At 39.9% G+C, this 15,555-nt stretch overlaps 1 protein-coding gene across 4 annotated transcripts in view; it reads left to right on the top strand.

Moving 5' to 3' along the window:
* The window catches only part of RUNX1T1 (RUNX1 partner transcriptional co-repressor 1), a 137,757-nt gene extending 124,661 nt beyond the window's left edge, over nt 1-13,096 (top strand). For 3 of the 4 annotated variants that reach the window (XM_019925153.3, XM_073794586.1, XM_073794588.1), the window contains one exon: nt 9,165-13,096. In XM_019925153.3, the coding sequence (XP_019780712.1) occupies nt 9,165-9,440 (276 nt within the window). In that variant the 3' untranslated portion in view covers nt 9,441-13,096. The remainder of the gene's footprint in view (nt 1-9,164) is intronic. The other variant, XM_073794587.1, reaches the window with a different exon arrangement.
* The last annotated feature ends 2,459 nt before the right edge of the window (nt 13,097-15,555 follow it).

The following is a 15,555-nucleotide window of genomic DNA, read 5'->3' as shown; positions in this document are numbered from 1 at the left end:
CACAAGTAAAGGCGGATATTGGAGTTGAGACAAACGAATCTTTTGGGGGGGGGGAATTGGAGTAGGCTTGGCACTTGTGGAGTTGACCAAGAGCTGATCAAATTTTGTTTTTATTAAAGGCCTAAAAGAACAACTGCCAAAAAAGATTTTTAATATATTTGGTGGGTAACAGATTAAAGTGAAATTCTTAGAACTTCCTAGCACTATTTAGATTCAGAATTCTGTTGTGTGTGTGTGTGTGTTAGCATATGTGTGTGGTTTCCTGCTAACAGCTGGGATTTAGGGGAGAGACCCTGTGTAAGCTGTGTAGTCTGAAGACATATTGCAGGCCAGGGATCAAAGTCACTTCCTTAACTATTGGTTCTGAAGTCGAATGCTAAACCAACGCTTGCATCAATTAAACATTTCTAAGAGATCTTCTGCACAGTCTGTTTTTGCACATTATTTGTAATAACCATTATGATGGTCATTTCATACCATAACATCACTGCCAGAGGTAATATTATTTAGTGTTATTACAGTATATTTAAAACACATTAACACGTAGCCTAAATGGCGGAAGGATCTGGGAAGTAACTAAAACACAGTGTCTAACAGAATGCCTTTCAACAGAGACTAAAGTCAGAGCAACATGGTAACGCTCTGCATTAACACAGCACCACAATCCCCAACCCAAAGGACCCTTAGATGAGGACTACAGTTAACTAGTCACACCATGCTGAACTAGCAACAGCATAAGCTGATAAATCAACGGTCCACTAAAACACATATCTACAATTTGTGAAGGAGAGTAAGAATTTAATTTGTACCAGGCTCGTCTGTAGATGAAAGACCCTGTGGGAATTATTCGATATCCAGAGTTTCTATTTAATGTGTAGCAGATGAATAGCAAGGGGACAAAAGCAATTGATTTTCAACATTTGAAAGTTTCTCGGGAAAAGAGGGACAAAGGGAAGTGTGTCTGCCCTTTAACTGCAGACTTTTCCATCGTTGAATTAAACTAGACATAAATTCAATTTTACTGGCATCTTATGGCTAAGATATTTAAAGACTTTGTTTTGTGTTTTTTGAAAGAAAACACAAATTTTATTAGCATCTTTTGGACAGAATTTGTCCTGCTCTATTCAAGTTAGTAATACTGTGAGGCACAGTTGTTGCCATCATTAAAACATTATCACTTTCATATGAACGTTTTAGGGCTGTTATGCATGTTAAGAGTATTTTATAGGTCACTAAATTCTAAAGATAAATATCTTGGAGAAATTGAGAATTAAGTCTTTATATTTGGCTAATAATGCTGTATTTCTTTAGTATCTATAAGCTGTGTACCTTTATTTCTAATATCCAGAAAAATATATGAGCTTGACACTGGTATTGAGCATTATAAAAATATGGTGTATCGAGCAGTAACTAGAAATAGTAGATAGGATGAAATAACCTAGATATGAGTGATCTTCTAAAGTAACTGTTTTCTTTCTTTCTTTTTGGGTATCTTGAAAAACTGATCTTTAATAGCACTACCCTTGTCTTCGGTGACATTTCTCAAGGATTTTAAAGTAGACTATGCTAGGAGGAAAGGTTTGGGAGCCAGAGAGCCACATTTAATTCCTGGCTCCATCTATTATAATTCTGTGATTTCAAGAAAACCACTAAACCTCTAAAAGCTTTGGTTTTCTCATCTCATACGGTGGGTAGAACCTTGAGATGTAATCATTTTATCATGTTGCAGGTGAGGAAGCTCACATGGCTAGTCATGCAGCTAGGGGTTGGCAGGATCCACGCTGGAGCTCTCAGCATGCTGTCAGTCCTTACATTGTTCCAGAACAATGAAATAAGCATCATGAAGGTCATTTTTGGATACAGATTTTAAAACTGTACCCTATGGACATTTTTTTAAAAATCAGGTTTGCAACCTGCCCAGGGCAGTTTGTTATTTGATACATATTACTCTAAATTATATCCATTTATTTATTTATTCTGTCAAGAGCAAATTATTCTATGTCGGGGACAGCGCTAGACACTGAAGATACAGTGGTTCCTACCTTCTTGTTCAGTATAATTCATTAGAAGAGTCAGATCACTATATTATGAGTCTTAGTAGAGTTTAGTGCAAAGGCTTCTGGGAAAAAAATTTGTTTCATCTGATACTTAAGGATAATCAGGAGCTGTTCAGCAGCAACCTTCCACCCACCTCCCACCCCACCCCCACATTGCCTCATCACTGCTTTTTTGGTCCATGCGCACGTCAGTGCCTTCTTGCAGGGAAGATGGGAAGGCAAGCTTTGCTAGGCTTTGCAAACAAGATGACTATGTGGCTGGTGAGTGTTTTGGAAGGATCACTCAGGCTGCAGTGTGGAGAGAGATGAGAGGAAATGAAAAGGAGGGACCGATCTGTTTCAGGATACAGACGAGGAGGAAGATGGTTGGATGAAGATGGTTGGCAGTGGTGCTGGGGGTGGAGAAAATTGAACCCGTGAGATAAAATGGGCAGAATTTGGGCTTCCCTGCTGGCGCAGTGGTTGGGAGTCCACCTGCCCATGCAGGGGACACAGGTTCGTGCCCCGGTTCGGGAGGATCCCACATGCCGTGGAGCGGCTGGGCCCGTGAGCCATGGCCGCTGAGCCTGCGCGTCCGGAGCCTGTGCTCCGCAACGGGAGAGGCCACAACAGTGACAGGCCCGCGTACCGCAAAAAAAAAAAAAAAGGCAGGATTTGATGATTGGCCAGCTGACAAGGAAGGGAGAGAGTTGTGGTTTTTCAGTAGACATGCAGAGTTTGGGGTGTACACATCAGGTGATCTTCCTTAAGCATTAAACCTTTAAAAACTTACTGGCTTTGATCTGCCCAGCGGTTTTTTGTGAAGGTAACCTTTCTTCATTTTTTTTTTTTTTTTGTGCATAAACAACAAAAGTTAAAACATTTTAAGAAGTTCAAATCAATTATTTAATTCAACTAGACAGACAGATTTCCTCTGTAGATTGGAAAGGGCAGATAGAGCACAAAGGCCTAAATAGTTTATGCTGTCTAATGTGAAAACCAGGATGTTGATCCTCAGCCCAGGTGCCTGCCTCGCAGGCCACTTCTTTCGTAGCTACACGGCAGTACACTCGACTCCTTCAGGATATTCCCATCCAGTTCTCTAATTTCACTTTGGTTTATAGACTAATAATCATTATTACTAACCGTTAGAATGACACTGGACTGCTTAGGCAGACACAAGCAGATGACATTTTCTGTACTTTCTCTTTTAAAGTGTATTACATATTTCATCAAGAATGTAATGCTAGCATTAGCATAAATCAAAAGAAAGGAAATTCAGTGAATCTGGCTATCTTCAACCATTTTAATTTTTTCTATATTCATTTCTGGTTCCTATCTGTAAACATATAGAGTCTTTTTTTCCAGTGAATATTGTTAGATTTGGACTATTTCAAAAGGAACCTGCCACAGCTTTTCTTTGAGATCTGTAACTTGTTCTGGCTTAGGGGATCAAAGCACATGGCTGGAATTGAGCCTCGAACAGAGAGCAAATAGTTGTGCTGTTCCAATAGTTAGTTTCGAGTTTAAGCCACTAAAGTGATATTTTCCCCCAGATTGAAACAGTCTTTATTCATTATTCCTAGATAGGTGCAGAAGTGCACACGCTTATATTGGGCGGTTTTGTGGCACTTAAGCAGAAACACTGACTGAACCTTTAAACTTTGTTTCCAGAACCTGCTGAGCCCTAATAGTGGGAACAGGTCACTCTGACAGGTTCATCTTCATTACCCCCTCTAGAATTAATAGAGCCATCCCCAGTGGATCCTGTGCAGTGCGGCCCAGACTCTGGGGATGGACTAAGTGGACTCAGTAGGAGGCAGTCACCACACAGTTACTACACACAGTCTCCCAGCATGGCTCCCATTAAAGCCTCACAATCTGATCAGACCTGTCGATCCCCAGAAGAATTTGGAGCTCTCACAGTATGAGCTGATTCTATGTTACCTAAGATTTTTGCTTATTTGTTTCATTTATTAAAAGACCAGCTGTCTGAATCCATAGATGTTCATGGTGTATTGGATGGTCTGGAATGACATGGAGTGGTTCACCTCTTGGAACTTTGTTTTTTCTTATCTATAAAACTGGGATAATGTTTATAACTCACTTTGCAAGGTGGTTGAGAGGTACAAATAAGATGAGTAGAAGTCTTTTATAAACAAGTCACCTTATAAAGAGCAGTGTGAGTATGTAAGAGAGAGAGAAAATAAAAAACAATTAAGAAGCTATTCTAACAGGAAGGGCAGGGAAGGAGTAGTAACCGTGAGATTGGAAAGGAAGGGAGACCATGGGGGAAGCAGGGTCTGTAGGATTTGGCACTGAGAGGTTTCAGGGGAGTTTCCAATGAGATGACAAAGTCGTTGGCCTGAGCGTTGCCAGTGACTGAAAAGGACCACACCAGAGTCAGGTTTAGGGATTACTGACTTGGGTGACAGAGGAGCATCCTGGTGGCGCTACAGAACAGGCAATTGAAAATAAGAGACAGCAGCTCAGGAAAGAAATGAAGGCTGGAGGAAGGTTTGAGAGTCATTTTCTTACAGCTAATGGTTTAAGACCATGACTGCCAAGGTAGAGTGTAGGAAGGAAAGGATATTTCTTTTCTTTATGCCAACTTCCCTCCTTGCCAAGTATTTAGGGGAAAATGAAAAACTAGAAGAGGAAGAGGTTATAGTATAAGAAACAGAATTTTATTATCTTGAAACCAAAGTTAGAGGGACTTTCAATAAGGGAAGTTTTTTTTTTAAAAAAGGAGGAATGGGGAAAAGGTCAATAGTGCTAAATCTTCAGAAGGTCTGAGGGCAGCGAGGAAGGAGAAAAAGTAACTGGCCACTAATGACGTATAAGTGGAAGTAAGCTCATGTTCTGTCTGTGTAGCTGTCAATGCCTATCAAGGGATGCACAGGGCCACGAGCTTTCTAATTGTAAAGGTTGTGCCATGCAGAGATGGTATGTAGTCTCATTTGCTTTCAGCCAGTGCCAAGAGGAGGAGGTGGTGTTAGTTCCTGCCGTTTATTCAGGACCCACCGAACATCAGGACACTTTAGTTAGCACTGACATAATCCTGAATAACCCTATCGTTATGATTCCTACTTTATAGGTACTGTCACTCTACGAGGTTAAGTAACTTGCCTGTAGTTCTGAATCCACTAAGTGATATAGTTGGAAGTGAAAAACCAAGAAAGGGTGACTGGAGCCACTCAAAATTGGAAGCCATTTCCATTACACACCATGATACCTTGTCTTTGGTGTTCCAACTTCCTGGTTCAACCTCTGTGTACTTTCAGGGTTGAAGTGCCCTCCTAACCTTATTCCTGCCAAAACAGGCTCTAAGAAAGATCTGAAATAGGCAAAACGTGGCATTTTGGAAAGAGTATTTGGTTTGCAGTGCAAGGACCTGAGTGAATCAAACCTTACCTATGTAATTTCATATCTAGGCAAATCATTTACTATAAAAGTTATTTACATTTTGAGAATTTTAATTATAATCATTCTACTTTATTCATTGAACATCACTTGCATGCAAAGGTTTTTCTGGAGAATTATAGGTGTGTGAGACCTGGAGAAACTTTTTAGGAGAAAATGTTTTGTTTCTGGTAAAAGGAATTTCCAACAGTAAGAACCAGAAAGGATATTATTTTGCTGGTAGGACAGAAAGACCATTCTCTCTGTATCTAAAATAACAAGATGAAGGAAATAATTTTGTTCTTAGGGACAAAAAAGAATTGCTGATATGAAACAAGTATCAACAATCTTTGACATGCAGCTTTGACACCCAAAGCTTCAACTCATCATTTCCATTTCCCTAGGTAGCACCAGTACATTTAGAAAAGGGAGGGTTGTGTTCTGCCTCCTATTTTTCATCTGAGTCCTAGCCTAATTTTGGCCAATTGCTGATTCCCATAATAGGGAGGAAAACATTCCTTATGCTGAAAAGGGAATAATATTCACAAATAAAGGGAGACTATAAAGTGCCATGGGCTTTGGGAATGAAATTTGCTATGAAATGGTATTCTCGAGACTTCTGTACTATTTTGGTAATTCAGTCGCCAGCATCATTGCTTAGAGGACTGAAAGGGAAGCTCAGTTATATGAAAAATGAATGAATGAATGAATGAATGAAAGAAGCAACTATCAGGTAATACTAGCCTGAATATGAAAAGCACAAATTGAAAAATATAAAATTAGATTAAGCCATTGACCACCTTAATCCCTGCCCTACAGTTACACCCCTGGGTATCATACACAATTTGCAGTTTCCACCTTTGTGTATGGCAGAAAGCTTAGAAACTTAAAATGGTTAAAATTAGAGTACTCATAAGATTCTGCACATTGCACAGTTCCCAGAAGTGATGGTTGAGAGGCCAAGTGCCAGTGGTCAGGCATCAGTCTTACAGGTATGGATTAGTTAACAGGAAATTTGGTAGAGCCACCCAGGAGAAATTAATAGAAATTGCTATGTCTGTCTTCTAATGAACTTTTAAAAAGGAATATGCACTTTGGGGATTTCCATTGGTTGAACACTTGAGCTAAAGTTCCCTATACATTCATGGCAATGCAATGTCAACAGCAATAAAAATATGCAGGTTTTTTCCCACCAGCTCATTTGAATTGCTCTTTGTTGCACCTTCCTAAAGTCAAAGGTTGTTTTTGTCTCAGTGGTGGGTGGTAAATGAATGGGATTGAACAACTTCGGAGTGGGACTGGAGGTAAAACTAACCAGAGCCCTCGAATCCTGGGTCAGAATCCAGAAATGCTAGGCAAAAAGGCTCCATTCCCAGCAGCTTCATAATCCAAAACATCTGTTTCTATATTTGGCACAATTCCACTTTTTTATTTGTAAAATTGTTCCCATCTTTGAAAACACTTTAAAAAATAAAGAAGTCCCCATTCTGTCTCCTCTTTCCATTCCCCAACACATGCATTTGTAATTACCTGGTTTAGTCTGTGTGTTTAATCAACTTAAATTGAGAAGGTTGCCTACATCTGATTTCAATCTGAAGGAGCCATTGAGAACTGGGCAGTTACTGCCTTGTGTCTGCCAAGATGTGCCTCTGCCAGAAAGCGGATAGGACTCACACCAGGGTATTTCCTAAAGAAGCCACTTAACTCAGATTAGATGTTTAATTTCCTTAAAATATTGTTTTGGATCTGGGTCTGTGTTCTCTAATTGGGATTTTCTGATGTTATTTAGGAATTTCACTTATTTCTGAGTTTGTTCCAGGATCCAGCTGGCATTATTCTAAATGCCTAAAGCTCAAGGAAGTAAACTTTCCTGAGTGATGAGTGTCATACCTCGCTGCTCTGGAGGATGGGCCAGGCCCATGTTTGTTCAGGCCTTTGTGGAACCATTGTCCTTGCAATAAGATTGAATTAATTTTGAGAAAGAAGGGCTTCTAATTTTGGTAATGAAGCCTCTGATCAGAGGTACATATTTTTGGGGATATTTTCCTGGCTGAATTAAAGGGAAGTAGGAAAAAAAATTACTTTCTGGTACTATTAATTTTAATTCCATTTTTATTTATGATATTAACATATAAATCAAGCTTCTAGATTTCTTCAGCTATGTTCACTGAAAACACCTTCCACTGGCCAGAGTTTGTGATCTTAAAGTTTTAATTTTTTTTCCCTTCATGGGCCATAATTTCGGAATGGTAAAGAAATATGAACATAGGGCTTAGTTCTTTCTAAAAGTTTTAAGCTGTAGTTCTTGAGTTTTTAGGCTTCCAGCACTTGAAAGACTCTAGGAGCTCCTTTAGTTTTTAGCCAAATTAGAATGAGTGCTAAAAATTGCTTTGCATATTTTGCACAGTGGTGAAGCTGTACACAGACCAGGGTGATGGGCTGACATTCCACTGGGGCATTTTTAATAGGCTTATGAGCCCACCTTAAGCCACACAGCCAACATGCTGAAAGCAAAATAATTGCAGGGAACATAGTGGGGAGATTTTTAATATCCATATATATCAGGGCTTTAAAAAAGGTATTTTAACTGTGACACAGCTACATACTATCAGCTGGTTGGGGTTACCAGATTACAGTCGGAAGTTTGTTTTGCAAGAAAATAAAACCAAGATAGGAAGATACAGGATAAAAGGATTAATGTCAAAAGCTAAGATCACTTGCTGTAACATTTCACAATGGGGATGGTCTTGCCAAAGGAAACACAAACGTTTCAAGTTGGCTTCCTGAGGTTCCCCCTTCTCCTGGAAGGGTCCTTAGGGCACTGTCATTGTTAGTCTCCTCCCTGACACTTCCTCATTCCCCAGGATCTGTCCCATTTAGGGGTTCTTCCATCTCTAGTATGTCTGTCCCCAGATTCACAATGTGTTTTATCTCAGAGGCAGCCTCATTTCTGCTTTTCTCACTTCTTGGAAAGCACCAGTGGAGATTGGCAGTAGGCTTGCTAGGGTCCTAAAACTTCACAGATATTTATTGAGCACCTACTATATATATCAGGCACTGTTGTGGGTGCTTAAAATATATCAGAGAAAAAACAAACCAAGGATCCAATCTCCAGGGAGCTGAAGTAAAGGGGATTGTTTCGAGGCTTTCCTACCATTTGGTTGTCAGGTACAGTGAATAACTGATTGCAGTGGGAAGAGCTAAACACATGCCCTACTTTTTCTGGTCTGTGGTAGAGCAGAGGATAGAATCCTCTATCTAGTCCATTATATTCCTTTGAATCAAATAGAGCATCCTCATAGTCCCTTTGTGTTAGTGTCTTGAAGGAAGAAGCTTCTGCCAGGAGTGCTATCTTTGAGTCTTTCCATGGTGGTAGTCGTATTAGAAAGGAGAAAATTTAGATGTCGCAGTTGTTAGTATGGGTGAACAGAGAATTTAGATGTGAAGATAACTAAACCTAAAGGGAAGGGGTTTTATAGTACAAATGGAAAAGAGCCTCAACCAGTTTGTCTAGAAGTCATAATAGTTTTTGGCAGAAAAGTCTGGGCAGTTACACCAAAACCTGCATCTTCAGGGTGTTTAGTGTGTGTACACATACACACCTGGATTTTTCATTCTTATAGTTCTGAAAAATAAGGGGGTAGTGCTGCCTAGCATATTTCCTTAGACCTTAGCCTGGTCAATGTAATAATTTGGGATTTCACTTTCTTCTGCCTTCTCCAATAGAGTTGCTGGAATTGTGGCCGTAAAGCGAGTGAAACCTGCAGCGGCTGTAACACAGCCCGATACTGTGGCTCGTTTTGCCAGCACAAAGACTGGGAGAAGCACCACCACATCTGTGGACAGACCCTGCAAGCCCAGCAGCAGGGGGATACGCCTGCTGTCAGCTCCTCCGTCACGCCTAACAGCGGGGCCGGGAGCCCAATGGACACACCACCAGCAGCCACCCCGAGGTCGACCACCCCGGGGACCCCTTCCACCATAGAGACAACCCCTCGCTAGATGTGCACTCAGAACTGTCAGAGGAAAGACAACACAACCAACGTGAAACCAATTCCTCATCCTCAGATGCTCAAAGTTGTTTTCTGTTTGTTTGTTTGTTTATAGATGGACTATCCTGGTTCAGTACTTCAGCAAGAGAGAACCTAACTGTATCTTGAGGCGTTAGTAACACAGAGGGCCAGTAACGGGTCGTAATGACTTACTGTGGATAACAAAGATTTCTTTTCCTTAGAGAACTGAAAAGAGAGCAGAAAATATAACATGAAATGATAGATTTGACCTCCTCCTTGTTATTTTCCAGTAGCTGGGATTTTAAACTAGATGACCTCATTAACCGATGCTTTACCAAACAGCAAACCAAGAGATTGCTAATTGCTGTTGAAAGCAAAAATGCTAACATTAAAAGTCACAATGTTCTTTATATACAATAATGGAAAAAAAGAGGAAAACCCTCAAGGGCATGAGCATTGGCTACAGCAGTAGACATTTTAACAAGAAGATGAATGGCGTCCGTGGGTTGCTAACTGAACTTTGAAGACCCGCCACAAAACGCGCAGATGTGTAGCATATTGGAAGGAGACACAGATGTTCGGTTTTTTTCCTGTTTCTGAAAAGAAATAATATCCAGGTCAACAGAAGGAAAAATGAAAGATGATTTGCAGTGGGATATGTGAATACAGCAGCAAGAAAAAAATGCCATAACATAAAAGGCTCCTTTATATATATATACACACACACACAGAAGTAAGAGACTCAGCCTGCAGTTGTTAGCATCCTGGCAGCTTTGACACCAGCCAGCTGCCCTAAACAGCCCTCAACGTTTCTTCACTTTTTCAAGGTTCCACAGAGCAAGACATTGGGTCTATTCCAGCTCATTCATTTTATATTGAAAAATAATTTTTAAAAATGATGGCTCCAGCTCCAGCCCCTTTCTAAATTTTTTCAACCCCACCCTGTTTGGATTTTTAATTAAAAACTAGTAGTTCTCTTGGTGTTAAAACACTTCTGTCCTGTGAGGTTTCCCAATGGTGTTTTTCTTGTAAACGTGCTGGACGACTGTGAAGACGCGTTGTAGTTTAACCACGTGCCCACATTTAGTCTCTTTATTCCTAGTTGGTGAGAAACCTGTATCTTTCTATGCTGCTTTTATATCTGTATGTATTAGTGGTATTTCTCTAGTAGTTCAAAAAAAAAAAAGAAAAAAGGAAAAAAAAGACTTTTTTTGGTTGTCCTCAAGAAAAGAAAGAAAAAGGCTATCTTTCGGAGCTGCTATTTCATTCTCTTATAGAATTTTTTTTTTTCCTGAAAACCAGCATGCTTCACGGAATGCTAACATATTGGTGTTTTTGTAAGAGGGATGTACATAAATGTATTTTGCACTGTCACAATGACTCCCTAGGCATGCTTTTTTTTTTTTTTTGAGCAAACTCTTTTAAATATGCTAGAGCCATTTCACCAAGTTTAGCTGTAGCATAGAGTAGTAGTGGAATTTTTCTTTTTTCTTTTTTTCATTGAAAAATCATTATTAGGGACTTTAAAAAATAACAAGATATCCTACTTTAAAAAAAAAGACAGTGCATGCGTATTGCTGTAAGGTTGTTTAAGTATTTCTAATTTTACAAAAAAAAAAAAAAAAAGATAAATCATTAGAGCTCCAAATGCTGAGGTGTAGACTGACAGCTTTAACACTGCTGAATGCCAGGTTATACAGTATTCTTAAAAAAAGGGAAGTCAGCCAAAGACTGATCTGATGGACCAAAATCGGAATTTTGAAAAGCACCAGTACTACTTTCCAAAATGATCAGCAGGTTAAACATGTTCAGCAAGGTATAGTGTGAATCCATTAACCCTTCGTCGTCCAGGGTCCAGACCAGAACTACTTGTTAGTTTTGAAAACAGTAGCCCAGAATGTGGTTATGTGCTTTAGGGAAAGTCAGCAGTGCTGCAGGCTGTGTAGACAACCAAAGTTTTCAAGGCTGGGAAGACACTTCTCCACATACATACACATACCAGGCATTGATTTAAAAATCTGAAATGGTCCATTAGCTTTGGTTTTGTTTTGTTTTTAAATATAGCCTTGGACACAGTTTTAAATGGCTTTTAAGTATCTGCATATAGGTAATCTTAAATCTCTTAAACCTAACATTTTTTTGCATTTTCCCCTGTATTTTCACATACAAGTTGACTTTAATTTTGTTTGGGTGGTATGTTTATTTTTAAATGGCTTTTTAGTTTAGAAACTTCTGATGAGCAAATACATCTATCTGCATGTTGGAAGTCCATCTGCCAGCACACCTGCTTAAAGTGAGATGAAAGCACATAACCAGGCTCTGAATGGGTTATATTTTATCATGGTGCTCCCAGAATCCTTTGACCTCACTCTGCTTTCTAGTCTGCTTGTGACACTGGACAGTCCTTTCTTACAGAGCTATTATATGTTCTAGGCTACGAAGGGTTAAATAATCCCAAAAATGAGGTATGTCATACCCACACGTCTTTATCTCTAGAAGCTGTGATGTATGTGAAACAGCACTGTTATTCTTAACACTAGTGTGTAAAATAAGGATTAGTACAGTACGTCTCATTACTTTTAATTCAGGGCACCCTGAGTGAAAACAAATACAAAAAATCCCTAACTCTGAGCTCTATCTCTGATTCCTCTTCCTCCTTCCCCTCTTCCTCCTCCTCTTCCTCTCCTCCTGTTTTGCTACATTCTCCTCAGTGGCAAAAAGTTTCACTCTACCTCTGACAGCATGTATATTGCACCAGTAGCTAACAAAAACTGGTCTAGTCAAACCAAATGGGCACAAAAGAACCAGGATACCAAAAGTTAAGCTCATACAGCTGCAAACCATATCACTTCTTGGTAACAATGCAGACCTCATAAACCTAAAGAAGAGAAAGAAAAGAAAACTTTTGTTACTTTCCTTTTTTGCTTGTCACTTATATACAGGCTATGTGAGAGTATAATTTGTAGGTATAACACATTTAAAAAAAAAGTTATCTTCATTGGATAGAATTGAATGGTGGTCGCTGATAGGAATAGGGCGTCCTCTATCTCTTATCTCTGTCTCTGACTCTTTTTCTCTTTTTCTCTGTCAGGAGACTGTGTGTGACAGGGCCACCTGTCTTTTTTTTTTTTATCCTTAACTTTTTTTTTTTTTTTTTTTTAAATGTGTAGGTGCATGTCTTGGGGATTTAAAAATTTCAAGGCTGGTTTACTTATGCAAAGCATGCCTACGTCTGGAATACTTAGGGAAAGAAAGCGACTCCATGTTGTCCGAATTCCTCAAGGGACAGAAAAAAATTGGAGACTGTTGAAATGCAGATTTGAAGTAATTTTTTAAAATATTATTTTGGGTTCTGCGACATTGTGAAAAATTAAAGTTGTTGTGCAATACTTAATTCAGACATGTACCACAAGTTAACGGTAGACTAACACTGGGGGGCGGGGTCTAGGCATCATGCTTTTGTCAGCATACTCTTGAGCTTTTAAGTCTACTATGTCTGAACTGTGGTTTCTTGTTTATCTTTTTTTTCCTTAGTTGGACTGTAATGTATGGTCTGTCAACCTGTGAATCTTTAAAGTATGATTCAGGTATTGTTGTATTCTTTACTGTGTAATAAAAAAGTTTAAAAAAAAATCTGTATTCTCCTGCCTCCCTTATCCTCAGTGTGTACCACAGCTGTCCACACAGTGACCCTGGTCTGGGTGTCCATCCTCATCCTCCATGGTGCTGAAGCACGTCTGTAGAGTTTTTAATTAATTAATTAATTTTTTGACTGCGTCAGGTCTTAGCTGTGGCATGTGGGATCTTTCGTTGTGGCGCTTGGACTTGGTTGCCCTGCGGCATGTGGGATCTTAGTTCTCCGACCAGGGATCGAACCCGCGTCCCGTGCATTGGAAGGCAGATTCTTAACCACTGGACCACCAAGGAAGTCCCATGTCTGTAGAGTTCATTCAACTACAAAGAATGCCTCTGTAACAGGAATTGGCTCATCCATGATTGATGAATAGGGAATGATGTCAGGAGAGTGCCCAAGTCAAGTTAGTTCAGGGGGCTGTTACCCAGGCAAGAGGAGCCAGGAAAAATGGGAAGAGAGCTACAACCTTACAGAGGAAAGGAGGGCTTGGTTTGCTTAGTTTAGCTGCTGCATAGGCGGGGCAGCAGAGGCCTTTTTGGCTGTATTTTGATAAAATTAGAAATGAGTTTCCTGCTTCTGGGTCGACTGTGCCAGAAAGGTTCATCCCAACCTTGAGCACTGGCTCTTCCAGTGCTCAGCTCACCCAGGCACACCTGAATGGCAGACCCACTGCTGCAGGGCTTGCTTCCATTTGCCTTGTCCACCATCCTCTAAAAGTTGCCAGCATCTCCATTCTTCTTTTTGTATATTGTTAGACATCCCCTGTGACAATCTCCGCCTTTGCTGGGAAGTCGGAAGTATTCCCTCTGACATACATTTTTTCATGCTCTAGTTATAAACTTGATTAAGGTTTGAAGCCCCAACCCTTCTCCCTCTGGCCCATGAATCCTACTAATTTTTATGTGTAATTTTCAAAACAGGATTTTGGTTTTGGTTTTGGTTTTGGTTTTTTTGAAGTAATGTATGTACTGTATTATAGCAGAAATCTCTCTTCCCTCTGAGTGTTCTCAACTTTGTGGGTTGAAGGATAGTTGCAAAGAACAGGAGGACAAAGCATGTACAAGGGCCTGTATCTGGAGAGAGTGAGAGCTGGGTAAGTGGAGGATGGCTTGAGACTGGCCATTCAGCTTCCTCCTTGTATCAGCTGGGTCCTTGTCCCATGGCCTGGCTTCTCTAACTTGTCTTCCTGGGAAGTGTGCCTATTTTCACATTTCTTACTCTAGAAATACACAGAAAAAAAAAAAATACAAAACTTTAAAAAATTAATGGTAGACACCTCCTTACCCCTGCAATTGTGATAGGGTTGGATACTTACCTTAGTAGTTAATGATTTATTTTGGCAAAAGACAGGCCAGCCTGACCTAAGGTGCCTACCCTTTAATGTGTTAATGTATCTTTTTTTTGTCCTCTTCAAAGTGGAACAGGCCAGAAGACAGCAGACAAGAATAGAAATGATACCCATTGAAGTAGTTCCCTTATAAGTAATTCTTGAAAACATGTCTGTGATGTTTTCATGGAAGTAGATACATTGGACAGATGGGGAATGCTTTGTAGTTTATATGAAAGACATGAGCAAAATCTGGAGACTTCTAGATGGTAGACACCATATATTTTAGAAGTGTTAATGATGTATTTGATAATATTATAAAAGAATGTGTCTGCCATGAAAGAACATTACAGCCATTTTTATGGAATGGGAGGGGATTGAATGAGCAAAGGGTCTTTGTTCTGTATTTGTGTCTATACCCTTGCTCCAAAGCGAAAAAATAAAGTTGTGTTTGCTCAAACCTGTCCCTGGTCAGTCTGTTCTCAGTCATACTGGGGAAACTGAGTCAGACGAATATAGAAACTGTTTCTTCCCATCTCACTTTTCCATCCATAGAAGAACAGATGTAGGACCAAAGTACTGTGGTCTTTTGCTTTTGGAACTTTCAGATTCAGATAACATTTTTGAAAATTCTTCAAGATTATACATGGGCAGTCTATGAGAACTCCTCAAGATCAAGACAATACAATTGCCTATTTTACTATAATAAAAATAATATTTGAATGTGGAGAAAACTTCTGATGAATAAGAGAAGGATTATCTGCTCGTAGTTCTTAATGTTCTTGTGTTGGAGTTCTGTATTCCACTGTCAAGAAAGGGATAAATTGAGATTGGTTCAAGATGGCGGAGTAGAAGGATGTGCTCTCACTCCCTCTTGCAAGAGCACTGGAATCAACAAACTGCTGAACAATCATTGACAGGAAGACACGAACTCACCAAAAAAGATACCCCACATCCAAAGACAAAGGAGAAGCCACAATGAGATGGTAGGAGGGGCGCAATCACAATACAATCAAATCCCATACCTGCTAGGTGGATGATGCACAAACTGGAGAACACTTATAAAACAGAAGTACAGCCACTGCAGTGAAGGTTCTGAGCCACATGTCAGGCTTCCCAACCTGGGGGTCCAGCAATGGGAGG

This window comes from Tursiops truncatus, chromosome 17 (assembly GCF_011762595.2).
Source record: "Tursiops truncatus isolate mTurTru1 chromosome 17, mTurTru1.mat.Y, whole genome shotgun sequence".
Classification (NCBI taxonomy): Eukaryota; Metazoa; Chordata; class Mammalia; order Artiodactyla; family Delphinidae; genus Tursiops; species Tursiops truncatus.
The sequence above is the reverse complement of the archived record's forward strand: the minus strand, read 5'-3'. Positions and strand labels throughout refer to the sequence as shown.